The sequence below is a fragment of the Octopus bimaculoides genome, chromosome 8 (genome assembly GCF_046866305.1).
Source record: "Octopus bimaculoides isolate indiv1 chromosome 8, ASM4686630v1, whole genome shotgun sequence".
Classification (NCBI taxonomy): Eukaryota; Metazoa; Mollusca; class Cephalopoda; order Octopoda; family Octopodidae; genus Octopus; species Octopus bimaculoides.
Genome location: NC_142935.1, coordinates 31097473 through 31120963, shown reverse-complemented (window position 1 = coordinate 31120963; position 23491 = coordinate 31097473). Strand labels below are relative to the sequence as shown.

General features: G+C 32.3%; 1 protein-coding gene across 8 annotated transcripts in view; it reads right to left on the bottom strand.

Moving 5' to 3' along the window:
* Positions 1-289: 289 nt before the first annotated feature.
* LOC106873316 (mitogen-activated protein kinase kinase kinase 13-B) overlaps positions 290-23491 on the bottom strand; it is a 204224-nt gene continuing 181022 nt past the window's right edge. For 4 of the 8 annotated variants that reach the window (XM_052970022.2, XM_052970020.2, XM_052970021.2 and 1 more), the window contains 4 exons: positions 20734-20862; positions 3247-4069; positions 2276-2569; positions 290-1112 (listed from right to left, as the gene is read on the bottom strand). In XM_052970022.2, coding sequence (XP_052825982.2) covers positions 1011-1112; positions 2276-2569; positions 3247-4069; positions 20734-20862 — 1348 coding nt within the window. In that variant the 3' untranslated portion in view covers positions 290-1010. The remainder of the gene's footprint in view (positions 1113-2275; positions 2570-3246; positions 4070-20733; positions 20863-23491) is intronic. The other 4 variants (XM_089356300.1, XM_052970024.2, XM_089356301.1 and 1 more) reach the window with 1 other exon arrangement.

Sequence of the window (23491 nt, the reverse complement as noted above, 5' to 3'; positions counted from 1 at the left end):
ACACTCACATGCACACACATTTACACATATATATGTATGCATATGATTATACACATATATACAAAAGAGTGTAAATATGTATATCTTTTATCTAAATACATACACACATGTTCATTTCTATGTAACTTTATATATAGCTGCATACATACATCGAAAAATGTATATACATGAAAAATATGTATGCCTATTTATATGTATGTGAGCTTGTATAAATTCATATACACATCTGTAGAGGGCAAATACATGTATGTATGTATATATGTTCAGAGATCTTTTAGTTCTTCTCTTCTTTTTCTTTTTTCTCTCACCTTCCCTCTCTCTTTGTCTATCTGTCCATCTCTCTTTTACTGTTCATTTTACATTAATAAATTCAAGAATTTAATTTAAATTTAGGATATATATATTTTTTCCTGAACGAATATTCTTCCAATGAATTTGAGATTAAACAAAGAGCAGAACTGAGAAGGAAGGTCTACTAGAGAGGTTTTTCTTTTTTTCTCTTTTAATTTTTTTTTCTAAAGTGAGTCTGAAACTTTTACAGCATAGAAGAATTAGGGTTCAAATCCTGATTTTAGTAGTGCTAGAGGTGAAGAGGGCTAAAATTGTTTGCTACAGGAACCAGTAGAATTAAGAGATCATTGATTAGAGATAGGTGGCTGCAGCTTTGTAGTTGAAACACTTGCTTCAGTATATGAGCAGTATGTTCATTCCAGGTCATTTATCTTCTGTTCCATAATTTTTTTTTACAGTTTTAAATCCCTCTATTTGATGATAAGAAGCAGTTCTTACATGTTTATTATAAAACATGAATAAGAGTAGAAAGAGATAAAGGATGTACTGAAGAAAAAAAAAAAATTTTAAAAACAAATGAGGGAAATATTTTATCTGACAGTGATCTGCTTTTGTAACAGACTCAGTAAAGCATAACGTCCACCAAGATTTTTTAGACCTGTATCATTATTCCATGAAGCAGCCTGATAAACATCTGCCTGTATCTGTATTTGCAGTGCTTACCAAGCACTTGTTTCAAAAGACCGAGAACGATGCACAGTTGTTGAGACAGTTATATCAGAGCATTCATCAGAATCGGAGCTAGAATCTGTATCTTGATTCTGAAATGGTTGAAAAAGGAAAAAAGAATTTGTTTTTTTTTTTTAAATAAAAGTAAGCTGAGTGTGTGTGAACATATTAATAACAATAAAACAGAAAACCATGAAAATAAGTAATTAGTATTAACAGTTATTGCGCTCAAACTTTACAAAATATCCCTAGATCAGATTTGTACTGATACAATCACATATATTTATGGGTATTACATTATATAGATGAAATAAACATCAGAGATGCTTTCCCACATGCAGAAACTGCAGGAGCAACTAAAAAGTTTTGCAGGCTCTTCTAAATTCATTGCAATGCTAGAAACCCTTCCATATCATCAGCAGGTGTCTCAGGGTCACAAGTGTTTCACCCCTTAGCCTGTATGCTTCACCTGAGTGGGGCAGTAAGGACTAAGCTAGTCTTCAGCTACAGAAGGGTTCCACTTGTGGTCTCTTATCAACCATATCCAACTGGAGATGGTTTCAACCAATGTGCCTATATCCGTGACAAATATCTTCAGTTGTCTATGTTCTAGACTTATCTTTTTCAGGAAACAACACACTAATCTAGATGAAAAGCTGTGACAGCTGACTTCAATGGGGAATGAGGCTGCATGCCAATCCTTGACAAAGGCCTTGTGGACTAAGTCCTGATGTATAATTCATATATAATGCATAATAAAGTATTTACTCTCGTGCTGGTGGCACGTAAAAAGCACCGTTCGAGTGTGGTCAATGCCAGTGCCAGCAGACTGGTCCCATGCCAGTGGCACATAAAAAGCACCATTTGAGCATGGTCGTTGCCAGTGCCGCCTGACTGGCTCCCCTGCCAGCAGCACATAAAAAGAACCCACTACACTCTCGGAGTGGTTGGCATTAGGAAGGGCATCCAGCTGTAGAATTCCTGCCAAAACAGTCACAGAAGTCTGGTGTAGGCTTCTGCCTGGCCGGCTCTTGTGAAACCATCCCAACCATGCCAGCATGGAAGGCGGATGTTAAACGATGATGAAGATGATTCAACTATTTTATAGTTAAACAATAGGGAGGGTTAAGAAGCTCACTTTGCAACAATGTGACTTTAAGTTCAATCCCACTGTGCAAATGTTTTCTATTATAGAGAAAAATATCAGATAAGATACCAAATGAAATATGAAGAATTATGCTCAAAATAAACTTACTTCATAAATTCGATCAGGTGAGAAAGACACTTGATTTTTCATTTCTTTCATTTTAAGCTCTTTATCAGAGAGACCATCAGAGATGCAGGGAACTAGCTCCATCTGTAAATTTTCAGAACTATTTGTAGATAATAAGCCATCAGGAGTATATCGTGTGGAATGTTCACTTGTGTTTTCTTCTTCAGAGAAAGCACCTTCAGAACTTAGAGTTGAGTAAGATTGTCTAGTTCTGCTCTGTGCAACATCATCCTCACTAACTTCTCCTTCTTCCTCAGACCAGGAATCCTCAGAACGCTGTTAAAAGGAAAAGCATCATTAACATACACAGCATTATAATTTGCATTTATACAGTTGGTGTTAAAAACTTGCTTGTACATTAACAAATTTGCGACAATCTGATAAAGATGAAAATCAATACAAATGGCATTTATGAAATTAAAAGACTATTTTATTACTATTTAGATTTAAATATTACATTACTACGTTTTGAAAATTTGATATTAGATTTTGAACATAAGATAATGAGCTGACAGAATCGTTAGCATATCAGAAAAATTGATGACCTTGTGCCAAAATTTGAAACCACTATTAGTATTTGTACAAGTCGGATGCATGTTCAACTTAATTGTAAAGGAAAGAGATTTTAGGACATAGCATTATTTTCATCTTTATTTAGGTGTATTCATTGAGCTATCATCTCTGAAAATAATGATTTTGAATTACTACTCCAACTTAGAAAAAGATATTTAAGATCACTTATAACATAAGCTAATTTCTAACATTGCCAGATGAAACCAAAGCAAAATAACTTTTTGCTTTCACAAAAGTTGGCATATGATATTTATGTAAATAAATATATAAGAGGTTTTGTATTATAAGTCTTAGGTGAGCTGGTGAGTTTGGTTTTCAAAATCGAAAAATCAATTTTAAATACTTTCGAGACAGAAAAGAATGCAAAGATAATTCCTTACCTTAATATTCCTCATGTGGTGCTCAGTTTCAGGATTTTCTTCAGTTGATTCCATGCTACTTTCATTTCGTGAATTTGCGATTATCTTTGGAGTAATCTCAACATCACTTCTTGTGCGTTTCAAAGACACATTTGCTGGTATATTCTCAGGATTACTGGTGGTCGGCTGTTCCATATCGTGTGTTAAAGGAACAGAATCTGGCTCAACTGGACAATGCAAGTTCTCATTTGAATCTCTCTCACGAGTTGGTTGGGGTTGATTTTTGTTATTTTCATCTTCAATAGTAGTTAGTAAGGGTTTCAGACTATGGAGATCTCTACTACAACCTGTATGGGTAGGACTGTGACAGGGGGAGTCACATGTGCTCTCAACATCTGCACTAGCTCGACTAGATCTTTTACTGCTGCAGTAAGTTGCAGCATCGCTGCAGCCGTCAGAACAAAAACAGACATCATTTAGATTGTGAGTTTCAAGATTGTGATTAACAATGAGGGTATTCACTATAGACTCATTACAAATTGATGATTGACTATCTCGAAGGGACATATTAGGCCCTAAGTATTTATAAGTGGTTGGACTCACTTCCGAACGATCAACATGGCGCAGGGTAACTGGTTTTGATTGCAGCTCTTCATGCAGAGCATCTTTAGTGGGACTTTTAGCTGTAGTTGGACTCTTATTTGGACTTGAGGTAGTCGTGGTGATAGATCCTTTGCTGTTATTACGTCGGTGACGACTTTTGCGGACTCGAACTTTAGTTGGTGATGGAAGGACCTGTTCTGAACTAGTAGTCATAGCGCCTTCTTTATTCTGGCTATCAGGACTATATTGAAATAAAACAGAATTGACAGATGCATAAAATTAGTTATTATTTTGGTTAACATATTTTAGGTTTTAGAAGAAAAAGAAGGAATTGGAATCCAGTTATCCATAAATTTTGTACAATTTGCTTCGTATTAAGAAAATATTTGATGAATGACATCCAAAACAGAACCTAATATAAAAATCAGAATTTGTTTGTATCTTGGGAGGGTCAGTATGCCAACAATAAATACATGCACTGGTTCTATTTCACTTCCTTATTATTGGTCAATAGTTTGACCAATTGACAAATAATAATGAGGTAAATTAGAAACACTGCATGTGTTTAGTATAAATATAAAGACCTTCCTGAGATATAATAAAATCTGTTTCAACATACACGTTCACATCAAGAATCTTGCAAGCAAAAAATAAAATCACAAATTCTATTTAGAACATGAATAGGTCAATGTATATTGCAAGACTTACATACAACTGACAACTGTAATAAGATCACATATAAAAGCTATCTGACATGTGTAAGTTTCAAAAATTGAAGTTTTTAAACAGTAAAACCAATTGATTTTTAAGAATTTTGTATATTTGAAATTCAAAATCCAAACAGAAGAATTACAGAAAATGCTTCAGTTTTTCAACAGCTAAATTGAAAAGAAGATATTAGAGAAAAAAGATTCTGTAAGAAACAGATAACATTGTTTATTCTGTTTTAGATGAAGGCAATACATAAAACTGAAGTTCTTTAACAACAGGGTCACTTTTAATAATGTTTTATAATGCTCCCTCATATCTTATCAATATGTTAAAGTTATTTCAAGAAGGGTTGGCCACTCTTTTATGTAAGAACTTCTTTCTCCTTTACCTTCATGTTATTTTTCTGTAATATTTACAAGTAATCACTGACAAGTAATCATGAAAATTTTCTAAAATACTTTACATTATTTTGTGTTTTATTTAAAATGCGACTTAAGCAGGTATCACAACACATCCAGCTAAAATGAAATATTTCTTTCTCCCTCTTTCTTTCTCTCGTCCTGGTGCCAGTGTCATGTAAAAAGTACCTGTGCTGGAGCCACATTAAAAGCATCTGGTACACTCTGTAAAGTTGTTGACATTAGGGAAGGCGTCCAGCCATAGAAACCAAGCCAAAACAGATAGTTAGAGCCTGGTGTAGCTCTCTGGCTTGCCAACTCTGGTCAAACCAGCCAACTCTGGTCAAACCAGCCAACCCATACCAGCATGGAAAGTGGACATTAAATAATATGAGGATGATGACAAACACACACACACACACACACACACACACACACACATATATTATCGTCATCACTTAATGTTGGTTTTCCATGCTGGTATGGTTTCTACAGCTGGATATCCTTCCTAATGCCAACCACTTTTCATTGTGAACTGGAGGCTTTTTCTGTGCCATGGGTACTAATGAGGTTGGCAAGTAACTTGCAAGACAAGAGAAGGAGAAAGCTCCATTTGTTGAGTGGTGGGGTGTATTTGAAAGAGAGGGAGAGAGAGGGAATGGTTGTTTTATGCCAGGGACAAACATAGGTGTCTTGTTATAGATGAGATACATGACTACATCATATAAAGGTGGGTTGGAATAGCTAGAAAGAAGAAATCTATGTATATATGTATGTAATCAAACTTACATCATACATAGTTCTGATTTTGTATTCATTGATTGGGCTTTAATAAATAACTTTTGTTGAATATTTAAAAGTTATTACATAAACAATATTTCCATCTTAAAGTTTAAGAAAATCTTAAATGCATTTTTTCCCATCAAAGTTCAATAATTTTCTATTGTGGCAACACTGCACTAAAAAAGGGAAGAGCCAAGTAACTGATTCCAAAACTGCAAGTGAAAAAATAGTCATCACAAAATAAGTGGATGGCATGGACACTGGAGTTGCATGGCCTGGTGTTTAGGCAGTTGCACTCACAATTTCAAGATATATATATTAATATATATATATATGTAATCATCTCTTCTGAAATGAAAGAAAACTATACTGCTAAATCTTTAAGTATAAAAAGTAAAGATAACTGAGTAAAGAACTTTAATTAGTATTAAAGATTAATATTTCTGGAAAAAAAACAAAAAAACAAAACAAAACAAATAAACAAGGAATTACATGCAGGTGTAAAACTGGCAATATTAAAGATGCAACTGTGATAATGGTGGTTAAAGTGTGAATAACAGTACAGAAATCAGCAAGAACTCTGAGTGGTTGGTAGGAAAATAGGATAACGGGTTAGATAGCTGGGACAGCTAAGACCAAGGGGTACAAAATTAGATATCTACAAGGAGAGAAAAAGTGGTTCAAGCATGTGTAAAGCAGAAGACAAAAACAGAACAATGCTGTTTAAATCTTCCCTTACCACGAACAGGCACATTTTTCAACTAGAGAAACAAACAAGAACCAGAGCATTCACTAAGTTATCAAAATCAATGACAAGTGGAGGCCATTTGGATTGGCACAAGAGAGAAATGGGTAACATGGCACTCAATGACAAATGGATGACAGGTGTTTAATCGATTAGCAATTTTTGAAAATATTGAGTAGTATATTAAATGGTATTAATAAATTAAATTATTAATTAAATTTTTTTTGAAAGTCAGTTTGCATTTTTGTGATTCGGCATTTTGAAAATCAAATGTTGAACATTTAGTCAAGTTACGAAAAAACTGAATCGTTTATGTGTGAAAAAAGAGTGTATACTTATAAAAAAAAAGAAGCTATCACCATGATGCTTGATCATTTTTTAATTCTCTCTCAGTTTATTTTCTCTTATTCTTTTCTGCTGAAGAGCATAGGCTCAAAATGTAAAAGACTTTCTCACTTTTCTGAGCATCAAACTAATACACCTGCTTGTTGTTCATACACCTGTCTTCGTTTTTTGTTTTTCTGTAAATTTCAACTATATATACATACATACATACATACATACACACACACATATATGTACATACATATACATATGTACATATACACACACACACACATATATATATACATACACAGACACACACACATATACATATGTACATACATATATACATATATGTATACATAAACACATTTATATATATATATATATATATAAATACATATATACATATATAGATATATATATAGATGTATATACATATACATATATACATACATGCATATACACACATACACATATATATATTTATATATATGTATACAAATACATATATATATATATATATATATATATACATATATAGATATATATAGATGTATATACACACATGCATATATATATATATATATATATATATATATATATATATATACACACACACACACACACATACATTATATAATTTTATATTATAAAATATATTATGGCAAAGGTATTTCAAAGAATTTTAAATAATTAAGTATTTTCCAGAAACTATCTAAGTATTGATAAATGTTTGGTAAGTAAATCACACTATCATTTATATTCATACCATATATAGTTAACATAATCTAAAACTACTTAAAGTAATTAAAAATAATTAAACCCAAAGATTGCACTGATTAAACTTATCAAGTACAATATGAATTGCTGTACTTGGAAATAACTTCTTTAAAACCAATCATTTATGAGTAAGAAAAATATGCAAGTGATCTAAAGAAATACTATAATTTGAGATGAAGGAGATTGTACAATAATTGAATTGATATGGTATCAATGACTTGTCTCACAACTTTGTATTTCATCAATAAAGCTTACACTTTGTGCAAAGCACTTAATATTTAATGAATGAATAAAAGTTGAAAGGTTTTTATAAGGCTAGGAGTCTCTCTTCAAAGGTATTCTAATGAAATTTATAGTTAAGCAAAAAAGATTGTTTTTATTTATTACAGAAGGCAACAAAGATAAAGCTAGGAAGTACGTTTAAAATAATTGCTTTATTAGACATGAATCCCGAAATTTTAGCGGAGAAGAATTGGAAATAATAATGCTTGTGATTTTGCCTAGAGTATTAACCATGTAAGCGAAGTGTAATCAAAATAAGAGTACTCAGTTTGCTGAGGGCTAGCATGTACTCTATGGAACTCACAATCGCTTCAGAAATAAAAGTTAAGAAGAGATGTGTAATTATACTTGATGAAGAAAAGAAGAAAATATCACAATAGATTTACTTGTGTCACATTCTGGAAGTAGCCTCAGTTCCACTATATAGAGTATTTTACACCACCACCACCACCACCACCACCACCACCACCAGCATCATCATTATCAAGAATCCATTTCCCATGCTGGCATGGGTTGGATAGTTTGACAAGAGCTGGCAAGCTGGAGATCTGCACCAGGCTTCAATTGTCTGGTTTAGCATAATTTCTACTGCTGGATGCCCTTCCTTAATGCCAACCACTTTACAAAGTTTAACACGTGCTTATCATGTGGCTCCAACACAAGTGTTTTTGACATGGCACCAGCACAAGTGCTTTGTACATGGCACCAGTGCATATATACAAAAATCTATTAAGAAGAAATACTTAAGTAAGAGTTGTGAACAAAGACTATACATGCAGTGATTATTACAATATGCTTCCTGTGTGTCCCTTTACTCATTTTAGTAAATGGTGTATGCACACTTTTATCTCCAGCCTCTATCTTCTTGTCACAGCTCTTCAATTAAATTCAAACAATGATCAGAACTGATGCCAAGATATTCAGCATCCTAAAAATAGCCCTACAATATTTGCCCACCCCCTTTTCCAGCGTTACAATGTTCATCCCTTCTCCCAACTCCTACAATTTGCTTCCTCTTCTCCCAACCTTACAGTTTGTGTCCTCTGCACCCAGCCCCGTGTTTACTTCTTCACCTAGCCATACATTGTGCACTCACTAATTGTTTCTACAAATTCCTCCAGTCATCACCCTCTTTATACATACTTAAAAACAGAGTTAACTTCCACACAAGAAACATATTGTATTATTATCATGCATATCACTGTGAAAATCTGTTAACTGGCAACATTTTAAATGTTTCTCGCCAGATGGTGTAACAGGCCATAATGCTAAATGACCTTCTCTTCTTCCCCCATACCACACAAACCCACCCTTATATTTCTATTCTCCTCTGTTCCAGGAGTGATCTTTCCAGCTCTCTTCATTACTGAGATTTTGTATTTTTAGTTGGATTAAGAAATATTATTTAAATTGTTCAGAATTTGTGCAGTGATCCCAGATTTTAGTGCTCTAAGCAATCATCTTGTTTGCCTCGTGAACAAAGGACTTTTACAACTACCCCTCCTCCTACCCCAAGAGTATACTTCCAATACTATCCAATGCAGTGATTTGCAATATACCACCTGCATCAAATTACCAGGAAAATAGTAACATTGTTTCCAACATCGAAACAAGAAGCTACAACCAGATAAAAAGTGTAGTTTCTTGGAGCTTTACAAAAATTCAAGGAGTAACTATCTAAATGTATTCTAGAAATTTTAAGGGAAAGTGACACTTTTGTGTGTGTATGTACAGACTGAGGCAATCCAAAGATTATTAGAAGTGTACCTATACATTTTAATTTATTAATCAGATGCTACATATCTAAAAGACGCTAGAAACTTGAAATTAGCACTCTTTCTAACAATAAATTTTTTTCCATGAACTTGACACTTTTTAAAGAAAAATATGTATTTAATAAAGATTTTATTTTAGAACATGCTCTTTTTTGGGAATAATGTTTACATTAAGTAAAGATATGTTTTTAAGCTATTTTGTAAATCTAACTTTAATACAATTCAAATATTGAAAATATGTTAAAAAATAATAATTTTTTTACAGAAGACAGTGAAAATAAATGAGGTTTCAGAAATGTCAAACGAATAAGCCTTTGTAATAGGTACAGTGTACTATTTAGAGAATATAAATCTTTGTCTGAATGTAAAAAGTGATTTTTAAAGATTATTATTTTAAAATATATTACCAAACTAAACAGAATACTCCAAATTAGGTTTGCTTTCATTTCTACAACCAGAAAAACCAATTGATGTCTTAATTTTGATTTCTATAATTTTGATTTCGAAAATACAAGTAAAAATTATTTCAGGAATCTGCAAATATATATATATATATATATATATATATATATATATATATATATATATTTATATAGCTATAAATATTATATCATTATATATATAAATTTAACTGTTGAATTGTTTACAGAATATATAAAAATATATTTCAAAATATTGAGAATTTTTCTACTTAAACTATAAGACATTTGCTTTGGGCTGTTCTTCTACCTGAAGATTAGATGAGATTAAAACTAATCACATCAATATTTTGACAGAAACAATTTCCTAAAGAATACTAAAAATGAAGATGGTGTTTTCTAAGAAAAAAAATCCAGGCATAAAAGCTTTTCCTTTTTTTCATTATGAATAATTTAGAAGAAAAACATTTTGAAATTCAAAAGTATGCACTATGTGAAAAAACATTCCTGAAAAAAAAAAACACTCACTCTATAATTTTAGTATGCTAGTAATTTTAAATTGCGATGGTTCCTACATATTAACTGTTAATTCTATTCCAAAGACACAAAAATGCAAACTAGAAAATGTTTTGTAAAAATGCTTTGTCAATTTTCAAGATGAATATAAATTTGGGGAGTAGTTTTTTTAACAAACCAGGACGCATTTTAAAGCCATGCGAATTGGTAAAGGGAACTTACATAAATTTAATATTCCTGAAAAAACAGGCTTGTAAATTTTTGATGCTAAAAATACTCTGCTAAAGTTGAGAAGTAGAAATATATGATGTTGATCTTGAAGTACATTAAATGCAGCCACAGTTGTATGCTTCTTGTTGACTGTAGTTTCAAATTGTGCTGTACGTAGTGTTCTTGGTGGAAGGGATAAGAATGGTATGAGATGATGGAGCCCTAAAAATTGCAAAAATAGTATACATCATCAGGGAACACCAGTGGTCTGCCAACAAACTTTCATATTATGAAACAGTGAGTGGCAAAAGTAGAGATGCAGCCCAGGAGAGAGGACATAGCTAAATGGTAACTCTATCATTCTGCAAACTCTTGGTTTAGTTCAGCTGATTCTCTTATTCTTCCAAATCAACAGTGATTTTTTTTGCTGTTTAAGCTCAAAATTTATGAAGTGTAGAAAAAAAACTTCATAATATTTTCCATTTGGATTAGTGAATGTAGGTAAATTGAGCAAGATTAAAATTCAAAGGGGAAGCTAATATTAATCTATAGTTACTGAATTAAACAAAATTGAAATGTGTGTGTGTGTGTGTGTGTGTGTGTGTGTGTGTGCTAGAATGTGCTTAATGGAAAAAAAATAAAATAAAAAAGAAGCTGGAGATTGAAAAGTTTGTATTATTAAAAAGTCCTTATCAAAAAGTTTATAAAATATGAACAAACACTGGCAGTTCTTTAATTTATTATTCTCTTTAAGTGAAATAGTTTCTTAAATAGAGATGACAATATATGACTAATTTTGCCCTAACATAATCTAATCTTCACTTGAAATCTATTACTCTTTGGTAATTTCTCATTTCATGCTCAAAGAGAGATACATAATTAAAGTTAGTTTAGTTTGTGCTTGGATTATTGCAAGTCTGAGCAAAGAAAAAAAGATTCTATTAAGATAATACTTCATTAGTTGCTAAAAGTTAAAATCTTGCATTTGCTGACCTAGAATTGCAAAATTAGATGAAGAAATAAATGAATACATAAATGAAAGTTTTCTAATTAGAAATTACATTTTCTACAAATTAGATATCTTTGTCTAACTTTGCAAATCATTAACTAGTTTCTTTAACATAACAGCTAAAATATTTTGGCTGAGAAACGTTAAATTTTGAGATGGTTGTTTTGATATACATAGCTAAGATTTCAAGGAATGAATTTAAAACTTCATTTATCATTTAACATTTTATTTCATCTATTCAATGAATTAGATGATATAATATCTCAACCCCCAATATACCCAGAAACATTTGTATATGAATGATTACCAATTTTTAAAAAAGAAGGTACCATTCAGTCTATATAAATGAGTTGACATGTTAAACCACTACACAAAAGGAATCTACATTAGAACTTCAAAATAAAACATAAAAATAAAAAAATAAAAAATAAAAATTATATACAAATTAAGTAGAAATAGCAATTCTTAATACTGTTGATCTTAAATCCTGAATATAAAGGAAATACATATATTTTATAGAAATACGAAACAGTTTCACATTCATTCAGATCAAAAGCTAAAGTAACATACAACTGACATTAAACCGTTATCTTCATTTACACAAGACTAAACCTTAAGCTTTCTTTTTAGAAACAGCATAGTTAGTAATGTTTTATAAATGGTTTAGTTCAATGACCCTATTGTTTATAAGATTTACTTATACGAGAATCTGAAAATCTTTTCATTTGATAATTACAATTGAAATCATTTAAGAAATTCAATAGGAGCTTCTTAATGATTATTCAAATATGCTGATGGTTTACTATAATTCTAAGCTACCTGCCATCAAAGATTGCCAGAAGTCTTGACATACAGGAATCAATGCCAAATTGTATCTCAAACTTGTTTCTGATATGAAATATTTTCTTTTAATCTACATAACTTTGTGATAAATAAGGTTAAAATTCATTTAGAATGTGCTGAAAGTTTTGAATGCCTTTTGTGAAAAAAAATGTGACTTGAAACATCTTGAATATAATTAATCATCATCATCATCATCATCATCATCATCATCATCATCATCATCATCATCATCATCATCATCATCATTATCATCATCACCATCATCATATAAGGTCCACTTTTCCATGTTTGCATGGGTCAGGTGGAATTTGTTGGGCAGAGTTTCTAATGACCGGATGCCCTTTCTGTCACCAACCCTTACCTGTTTTCAAGTAAGGTAACATTTCCCCATGGCCAGAAGTTTCCACAGCTTCTTGCAAGTGAATGACACTGCTTGTATGACAGTGACACTCATTTACAACAACTATGCAAGCTAAACACAAGGAGACACAAATGTACACACATTCACACACACACACACACACACACACACACACACACACACATACACAAAGATATACATATATGATGGGCTTCTTTCAGTTTCCATCCACCAATCTATTCACAAAGCTTTGATTATCCCAGAGCTAAAAAAGAAGACTCCAGCCCAAAGTGCCATGTAGTGGAATTGAACTTGTAACCATGTGGTTAGGAAGCATAATTCTTGACCACACAGACATGGAAGCAAGCATAAAACTAAGTGGGAGATAGTGATGCTCATTAAAACTTTCCAAGGAGAACAAAGCAATAAAAAACGAAGCTATGTAAAAATTGGTATGAAAGAATATAACAGCATAAAGGCAAGAATATTGCCCAGGGAATTTGGATGGCAATGGTACACTCTTTGCAGTACAAATATGTATGCCTTTTTTTTAGGGTTATGTGTCTTAGTGGCCTGGATATTTGGCTCACAATTGTAAGGCCATGGGTTCGATTCCCAGCAGTCATTGTGTCCTTGAGCACTTTATTTCTTGTTGTTCCAGTCCACTTACCAGGCAAAAATGAGTTGTACCTGAAATTCAAAGAGCTAACCATGTCACACACTGCTTCACATGGAATCTCTCTCTGAGATCTATATTAAGGGTTTGCATGTCTGTGGAGTGCTCAGCCACTTGCAAGTTAATTGTATAAGCAGGTTCTTCCATTGATCGGATCAACAGGGACATTTGTCATTGTAACCAACAGAGAAACAGGTCATGTGTCAAAACAGAAACATGCTATTTAGGGAGGCTACCAGTTAGCTTTGAATCCTTTTTTGGAGGAGTCCATATTTATCTGAAGTCCATTTCCCTATCCACCTAGAAATAGATGGAGTGTAGTTTCTGCATAAAAGCTGCGAAATAGTTTCAAGTGTAGTCAGCCACAAATTTAGCTCTCAGTTTCCATCTCCCAAATCCACTTACAAAACTTTTGTCAGCCTGGGGTTATAGTTGAAGACACTTGCCTAACATACTGCACATTAGAACTGAACCAGAGACCACATGGTTAGGAAGTAAGCTTCCTAACCACACAGCCATGCCTGCATTAATACCATGCAGTGAGATTGAACCTGAGACCATGTGATTGGGAAGCAAACATCTTAACAACATTGCCAAGCCTATACACACAGATTAATTGAAACATGCAAAGAGAACTTTTTGACCATGTTTATTTAACAAAAGGGTTAAACAAATATCATTTCTCAGGTCATGAAAATACTTGATAGCAGAAATTCAATAATGAATTCACCCACAACATGAGCTAAAGATAAAAGAAAAAACATTATTTGTCTTTTATCTCTATAAATGTATGTTTTACTATGTGATTTTGTAAAAGTATCAGTTTTAAAGTCAGTGAATAGTTTGGAAGTAACTATTATAAATAAACATAAAAGGAATACTTCAAAAACAGGGAAAAGTAATATGAGTTTAAAAAATGAAAAGGAAATTTTGAATCTGGACAGACCTCTTTTAAGTTGCATTTGAATTTAATCCAACATTGACACAAAGAATACAATATACTACACCAATTTTATAGCAAATTGATGTCAATATTCAATAAAATATAAAACAAATAAGTATAATGCATCAGACCAACATGAAAAGTTGTTTTAATGCCAGTATTTGACAAAGAAGGGAAGACTATTTCAATCAAGAAACTTGTAACGATTACAAAATAAATGTGAAAACAACCCTTAATGTGTTTAGTGCTCAGTAATGTTGTAAGCTAAAAGGCATGAAAGAACAGAACCAAATTATCAATTAAGTTCACTAAAACGACAATCTTCATATTGGATTGTAATTCTATTGGTGAAGAAATGCAAGTGGAAGAAAGAAGCATCTTTTATGCAATAATGAAAGACCAAAAAAAAAAGTAACTCCTGGTAAATATATATATATATATATATATATATATATATATATATATATATGCGTGTGTGTGTGTGTGTGTGTGTGTGTGTAGATACATACATATGCACACAAAGAGGTTGAAAACAGCTGCACCAGAAATAAAATACAAAAGCCGATTAAAAATAATTGAAGATATCTTTTCATGTTTATTTGAATATTCAATGTTGTGAACATCTCAGTAAAATTATAAGAAGAGGTAGATGAAGCTTTGGAGCCATTTTTAAAGTGGAATCTTGTTAGATTAAAACAGAAGCACCAAAAGATAGTGTAGACAGAACCAGCATACGTGAATGTATAGAGACAGATCAAAATCTCCCAACATACATTCATATAGTATGTATGCGTGAATATAAGCATATCTATGTGTGTATGCATACATTGACATATACACACACATATGTGTGTGTGTATATATATATATATATATATATATATATATATATATATATATATATATATATATATATATATACACATATATATATATATATATATACACACACATACATACATACATGCATGCACACAAGTAAATTCACAGAAATGTTAGGTACAGATAAGAATTATATTAATTAATATAAATGCCTTTTTATTTTCTATTATTATTATTATACATACACACACACACACATGCACACACACACACACACACACACACACATGTGTATTCATATGAATTGTTTGTTTTTCAACAACACGTGAATAAAAACCAAGTTCAGCTAAGATATTATTTTCAATATAATTTAATTAATTAATTAATAATGATTTATAACAATTGATATTTATGAAAATCTAAGACAATGAATTATGCAAATGCTGTCCAGAAGAAAGATTAGCTTAGACACCAAAATGTTTGTATAGGTTATACATTAAATGACTTGTTGTTTTTTTTTTGGTGACATGAGAACAGGAATCAAGGAGTTCAACCAATATAAAGTATCTTTGATATTATTTTCTTAATTAATTAATTAATTTTTCTAGTAATTGGAATATTGGCAAAATCAAGATGAAAAATTTATGCAGAGAACATGGCAAGGCTGGAAAGAAATGCAGTAAGTGTTCTCTGCCGGATATGCAATGGTAGTGTGCATGAATAGCAGAGTATAAATGAAATGAGAGAAGAACTTGGTATCAAAAGAATGCTAGTCCTTCTGCCAAACAGTGATAGCAGCATAGTTCTGATTTTAATGGCTTGTAAGTTATAGACATTTTGATGTATACTATTGCAGCCACTATTTGTTTCCCATGTTTTAAGCTGTTAATGGAAAGATTTTCATCAGCAGTTTTCTTTTGGATTGATGGCTGAATATATTGTAACACATTCACCCATTCACCTATGACGCACCAGGTTTGCCGTTTATAGTCAATGGCTGTTCCTTCAAGTCCAGCTTGTTTGCAATTTTGTGTTGTTACCCAAAGCCTCTGTGTAAACTCTGTTACATAAAGTGGAGTGGTAGGGTAGATTGCTGTCTATGGTAACACTTAGAATTTGTTTTTCATAAATCATTGTTTGCACTTTGCTATCCAAATACCTCTCAGTCATCCACTCAGACTTCCATTCTAACAGGTTCTCTATACTGGCTGCTGAAAGGTCCTTTTCACTGGTTGATTTTATTAGTGCAAATAGCATCAGCTATTATAGGATACTGATACAACTCATTTTCACAATTCCGAGAAGATTATCAATGAAAATGGAGAACAGATGCAGGTCGAGCATTTGAAGGTTCAATATATTTAATAGGTGACAGGTCAGAGGCTGACTTGAAACAGTGCAGCTGATAGATCTTTCATTTGCTTTGGACCCACATAAGCAATTTTCCATACATCCTTTTGGATTTCAGTTTTTATCTGTGTGTAGTGCCTGTCTATCAAAATTCTGATCTTTTGTGATCTCACAATACAATACATTATGGTTTATAACATTTTCAAAATTAACCAGAGAGAAATAAGAAAGGTTAACATCTAGATAATGAAACTGGTTTGTCAAATGACAAACATGCTTACAGTTTGATAAATGAAGCTTTACAATGGTAACATCTTCAGTTATAACTTCTGATACTCTTGAATCATAATTCTCAATGAACAATCAATCACTTCCTCAGTCCTAACTCAATGAAGATAATACCAAATTTGGTGCTTGTTTAGCTTTACTATACAGACAACAAAATTATGTGAGGTGAACTTGAAATATCAGTGTCATCAAAATATTGCACATTATCTACACAGATTCCATGATAAAATAGGGAATAAAATTAAAGGAACGTTAAGAAAAATTAGGATCAGAATGACATGTTCAACAACATATGCATTTAGACATTGTTTTATGAATCTTTGCTTAAACACATTTATAATGATTCTATGTTTATGCGAATTCTTCCAAAATATGAAGCAAGAGTTACTAAAGAGTTTAAAGCCTTAATCGATATTTTTAGGATCTTGAATTTATAATAATTTACAAACAATAATCAGAGAATGAATAGTCACAGTTAAAATTTTACTGATACAGTAGCAAAAAGAGTGTTATAAAGTGATTGGTGTAGAAATGGTAAAAGAGCAAGGAATATCATTCAATGAATAAGAGAATCCAATACAGAGTAGCAATTGTACTCACTAACAATGATGTTCATTAAAATAACTATGAAAAGAAAGTGTTAAATGGAAGATTCTGGCGCAGAAATCTTATTGTAAATTACCTTAAATTTCATAATGAGCAAATATTCAGTGGCAAATCTTTTGAAGTTACACATGTGGATTAAAACTAAGATGCTTCTCTTTTTAAATTCTCATTATAATTGTTTCAAATTTTGGGACAAGGTCAGGAATTTTGGGGGAAGGAGAATAATCAATAACTGTTCAACTGGTACTTTATTTTATTGACCTTGAAAAAAATGAAAGGCAAAGACAACCTCAGTGAAATTGGGACTCAGAATGTAAAGAACTGGAAGAAAGGCCACTAAGCATTTTTCCGAGTCCACTAATGATTCTGTTAGCAGACTGCCTTACCTTCTCTTAATGATGAAATATGAATTATCCAAAAGTAACTAACAAAAATGATTAATAAATGAAGCAACTATGACTGGCTGTTTTTAAAATATGCAGAACATATGGGGGTGAAGTGAACATACCAAATATGATTTCAGTAGATTCAGGTGTAATGAATGGTTGTTGCCAAGATCAATTTGTTCATGAAATATAAAGGTCTGAACAAACTGTCATCCTTTTAATGATTATAAAATTTGAGCTGTTGAGTTGTGGTGTGGTTGGTGGTGATAAGGTTGTGGTTAGAAAGAATGATGGAGACATACGATGGTAGGCAAAGATAGTGTTCAAGTTGAGAAATAGGGAATAGTTCACGTGTAGGGAATGTCATACAGGCTAACATATATGCAAATAAGAGAAAAAAAAAGTTCATGTAGTGTAAGTCATTGCAAATCTATAATAATAAATGCCAAAACGAATTTCTGTGTGTCAGTGTGTCACACTTTGACCCCCCCTTTCACTATTCAATGACACTTCTTTTACTCCTTTTGCTGGGGTGAGAGTAACAGTAGGCATAGAGACGGTGAGGACAGTAGTAGATTGACAGTTGAGATGGTAATGGGTGATAGTAATAGTATGAGGTGTAGCTGTGATAGAGGTGGAGGCAACAGTGATGATGGTGGTAGTGATAGTAAGGGATGTGAAAGACAGTGGTGATGGTGGTGGAAGGGAAGGCGGTGAAGTCAAAGGTGTTGATGGTGGAGGCATCAGAAGTCTGCATGGTGCGTGTATGGCAGTTGTGGTGTTGATGGTGGTTAAACTGGTGATGGTTGAAAAAAATCAACAGAGAGAGAGAGAGAAAGAAAGAGGTTAAACAGAAAAAAAAATTGTACTAACCCACCGAATGGGAAGACAAAAGTGTTGTTTATCATGAAGCTTTGCAACAAGTTTCAAGTCGACATATTATATCATTGTTTTGACGAAAATTGTTCATTGCTTGAAAAATATTGGTCAAGTTTAATAAAATTTAATATGCACTCAGTGCATGAAGTGTCATAATTGGGCTCAAGGCCCAATGAAGAGCCCTCCACAGGAGCTAGCTTAAAAGCTGCCCGATGGGTGGCTTTTAAGTTAGTAACAAATAATTTTGATCCTGTATTGGTGGAGGACTGTGTGAAAAGTGGGGGAATGTGGAAAGGAATTAGGGGACAATGACATCTTCACATAAATATTCAAAGAATAAAAACCATTTGCTTTTGTCCTTTTAATGTATGATGTGAAAGTTAGATACGATCAGGAGTATTTATAGACAACAAAAAATGAAGATGATTTCAAAGAATCTGATGATAGTAAATTTAGTTAGCATCTGCAGAATTCTTTATATTCTATTTCAAAATAAGGGACATGGTTGGGATGGTAGAGTGTACATAGGTACAAAACAGTCCTTTTGTGGGAGCAGTTACAGCAGTTACTGCTGAAGTATTGACAAATAACGAAAATGTAGAAACAGGGAATTTATGCATTTAGAGAAAGTGAGTTTGATTATTTGGTAACATTAAAAGTCAAAGTTGGTAAGAGAAAAGATGAAACTTCCATGTGGCAGGCCTAAAACATACATTCATTCATGCATATATACATACATGCATGCAGGCAGGCAGGCATACATATATACATGTATATATATATATATATATATATATATATATATATATATATATATATATATATATGCATACATACATACATACATACATACATACATACATACATGTATATATAGTGGCCCTCCGTTGGTTACGACAATAAGGGTTCCAGTTGATCTGATCAATGGAACAGCCTGCTTGTGAAATTAACGTGCAAGTGGCTGAGCACTCCACAGACACATGTACCCTTAACGTAGTTCTCAGGGAGATTCAGTATGGCACAGAGTGTGATAAGGCTGGCCCTTTGAAATACAGGTACAACAGAAACAGGAAGAAAGAGTGAGAGAAATTAGTGGTGAAACGGTACAGCAGGGTTTGCCATCACCCCCAGCCAGAGCCTTGTGGAGCTTTAGGTGTTTTAGCTCAATAAACACTCACAACAACCAGTCTGGGAATCGAATCCTACAACTACGAGTCCGCTGCCCAAACCACTGGGCCATTGCGCCTCCACACACACACACATATATGTATACATGAGAAGACAAGGAAATGAAAATGGTTCTTTTAAGATATTGATTTATTTTCAACTGATTAATTTGTTTACTGATACCAAAATTACTCTTGTTGAAAATATTGGATATAGAACTTTGTTTTATATAGTATTTGCAAAGGCAATCTAAGACAATTAGGATACAGTGAATTCATAATATAGTTTATAGCATGCTGAACACCAACATTAAAGGAATTGTACAAGCTCAGATCTATTATTTAAGTAAAATCTTTTATAATCCCATCAATGAATTAGGATTAAACTCCCATTCCCAACACATTGAAAGCTAGAATAATTCCTTTTAAAGTTTGCTCTGGAATAACTGATTGTTTTGTATTTTTCTTTAATACTTTGTAATTTCCTTAATTTATCCGTCAATTCATCATTCATGCACAAAGAAAAGAGATCTCAAAGTGAAAAAATAACAAAAAGGTAAGAGAGAGAAAGGTAAAGAAATGTCTATAGAAACTGTTTGAGAATCAATATTAGGATGCATGCTGAATTACCTTGTGGGTTCTGATCCTGACTTATATGCTCGTTTCTTGCCCAGTCTTTCAAGACGTTCTTGTGCTTTGATCACAGGTCTGATAATACTCTTCCTCCGCTTAGCATATATTGCCAGTTGTTGCTCTCTCCTGTGGATTGCACATCAACATGGAGGATATCAACAGAGCCACATCAATAGTTGAAAACGGCTGCACAGACACTTAACCAACAATTTGAAATCTTTCAAGAATCTTATTTCATTTATTTATTTATTTACTTATTTTTATTGTTAAAAGAATTCAAGACTCAAAAGAGAAATGGAATTTTGCATTTGTTTTACTAGCCTGGACTAAAATTGGTTTGTAGAATTATTGCTATATTTGGCTTTATAATTATGAGTTTTTTAATAGAATACAGCCCAAGTTAAAACTGCTCTTTTTTTTCTTATATTTTCTTTATCCTGTGCAAGAGCTGTAGATTATTGAGTAATGAAATTGCTGAAACCTTTAGAAGACCTAAGCTTGGGTGCAGGCATGGCCGAGTGGTTAAGGAGTTCAAATAACAATTATGTAGTTTCAGACCTCACTACATGGCACCTTGGGTAAGTGTCTACCACCATATCCTTGAATCAACCAAAACCTTGTAAGTGTGAAATTTGATAAAAAAAAAAGTGTGGAAGCCTATCGAAAGACTATTCCTGTTCTTGAATGTTAAACTTAATCTGTCAACTAGTTTAATACCATCACCTGGTCCATAGATGCCTTAAGCAGAATCTACTCAATTGCAAACTTTCAAGACTGACATGTGCTTCTTAAAATTACCCTACTCTGATGACAAAACCACTGCTGCAATCCACTGTGCAATCTGCAGGGAGGGACTAAGCATACAGATGGTGCACACTGTCCAGGTGCCCAATCAACAACTCAAGGGTCTACATGGTATATGAGTTGGTCTGCAGCAAATGTGATGCAACCAACACCATTGGATCACCAATGGAAAGCAGTACATATGCATCAAGGAATATGTGTGCACAAACACTCCAGTCCACAAACACCTGTGGAAGTACAAAACCTGGGACTTTTCTGTATCAATCAGGGTTACAGACAAACTTTAATTCAAAGCCAACTTTTGAATTAAAGAGGATATCCTTATTAATAAGTTGAAACCAACATTAAGCAACAAAAAAACAGTTACAGGAAGCAGATTGGTTATTATAACAACACCAGCCTGTGTCACTACCTTCTCCTACATACCTTCAGTATGAGGATAACTTTATCCTTTACTCTTATCAAATTTGGGGATTCTGGAAATGTCATCAAGGATTCCCTTCCTATTCTAAGTAATTAAAATATATAAAAGAAATAAACACAAAATAGTTTCCTCTCACACTTATCGTTTGATAGGTAAGAAACTATGGAAAAGCTTCCTTGAACAGATCTATCAACTATAAATATCATAATTAGAAACAGTTGCTGCTAAATGGCCTGGAAATTTAACTTAAACATATATCTAAGAACAAGTAAAATTTTACTCAAGGTTAAAATGAAGTATTATTAAATTTGATAACATTTAAACTATAGTAAAAGCCTATTACTTTCCAGAAAGATCGTGGCTTTTAGTGTTTGAATTGAGGATCATCTTTGCATAAATATAATTCTATCTCTATAAAGCAACATACATGTGCAAATTGCTGGAAGTATTTTTGGGTGTAAGTGCTGGTTAAAGCAAAGGTAATGATACATTTTAGCACTAACTGTGATATCTAAGAACTAAAGGTGACAAATTCTAATTTGAACAATATGAACAATTAGTGACAACCAGTCAAGATGCTAGAAAAGACAAATCGTACAGCAAAAGATCTATACTGTAATTTAACTACAAATAAAACATGTAATATTTACAAATTCGACACATCCCTAAGAAAAAATGTTCAACTGAGAATTTTTCTGCATTTTTCTTGTAATTTATCACAGTAATTATCAACTTGAAAACAGGCATTAGTTTGTAATTAAATATCAATATCGTTATAAATCCTGAAAGAAAATATAATTAAAACATGATAATTCTCAAGAAAATTTAAATTTCAATGCTTTTGTACTGAACTGTTCATATTAAAAACTTATGGTATTTTCAGGTAGAAAAATAATTTCTATGCTACAAACCTCTTGGTACTAATGGATTCAATTTTAGCCTTGTTAATCTCAGTTCCCTCCTCTTATTAGAGTATGGCAAATCAAATACACTGACAAAAGTTTCACAGAAGATGTAAGCCATGAATTTAGTGAACTTCAAACAAAACTTTACACTGAAGATATTCATTTTCTAATATAATATATAAATTCTTTGCTCTCTTTTTAAACAATATTAGTATGAAATAATAAAAATTGATTCATTGGTCAAGTTTTCATTAATTCACAAAGGCCTTAGGTCTCTGTTAAGAACACTTATTAATGTCAGAAACAGTTATTTCCCAACGAGTGTTGAGTTTCTTTATTTAAATAATATATTTTAAATCTGCTTACATTAGTCATTATTAACATGATAACTAAGTAATTCTGTTTGAATATATACCTAATATTTAATATATTGTGTAAAATATTGTTGAAAAATCTTTTAGTATATTTTGTAACAAGAAGTATAACATTCTTATATAACACAGGAACTCAAATACTTATTTATAATGTGAATGATATCCTTGAAAATAATTTAAGGCAGTTTATCAGTCCCCCTAATCAGCCTTATAATCTAAATAAAATTTACTCAAAACACCTTAAATCA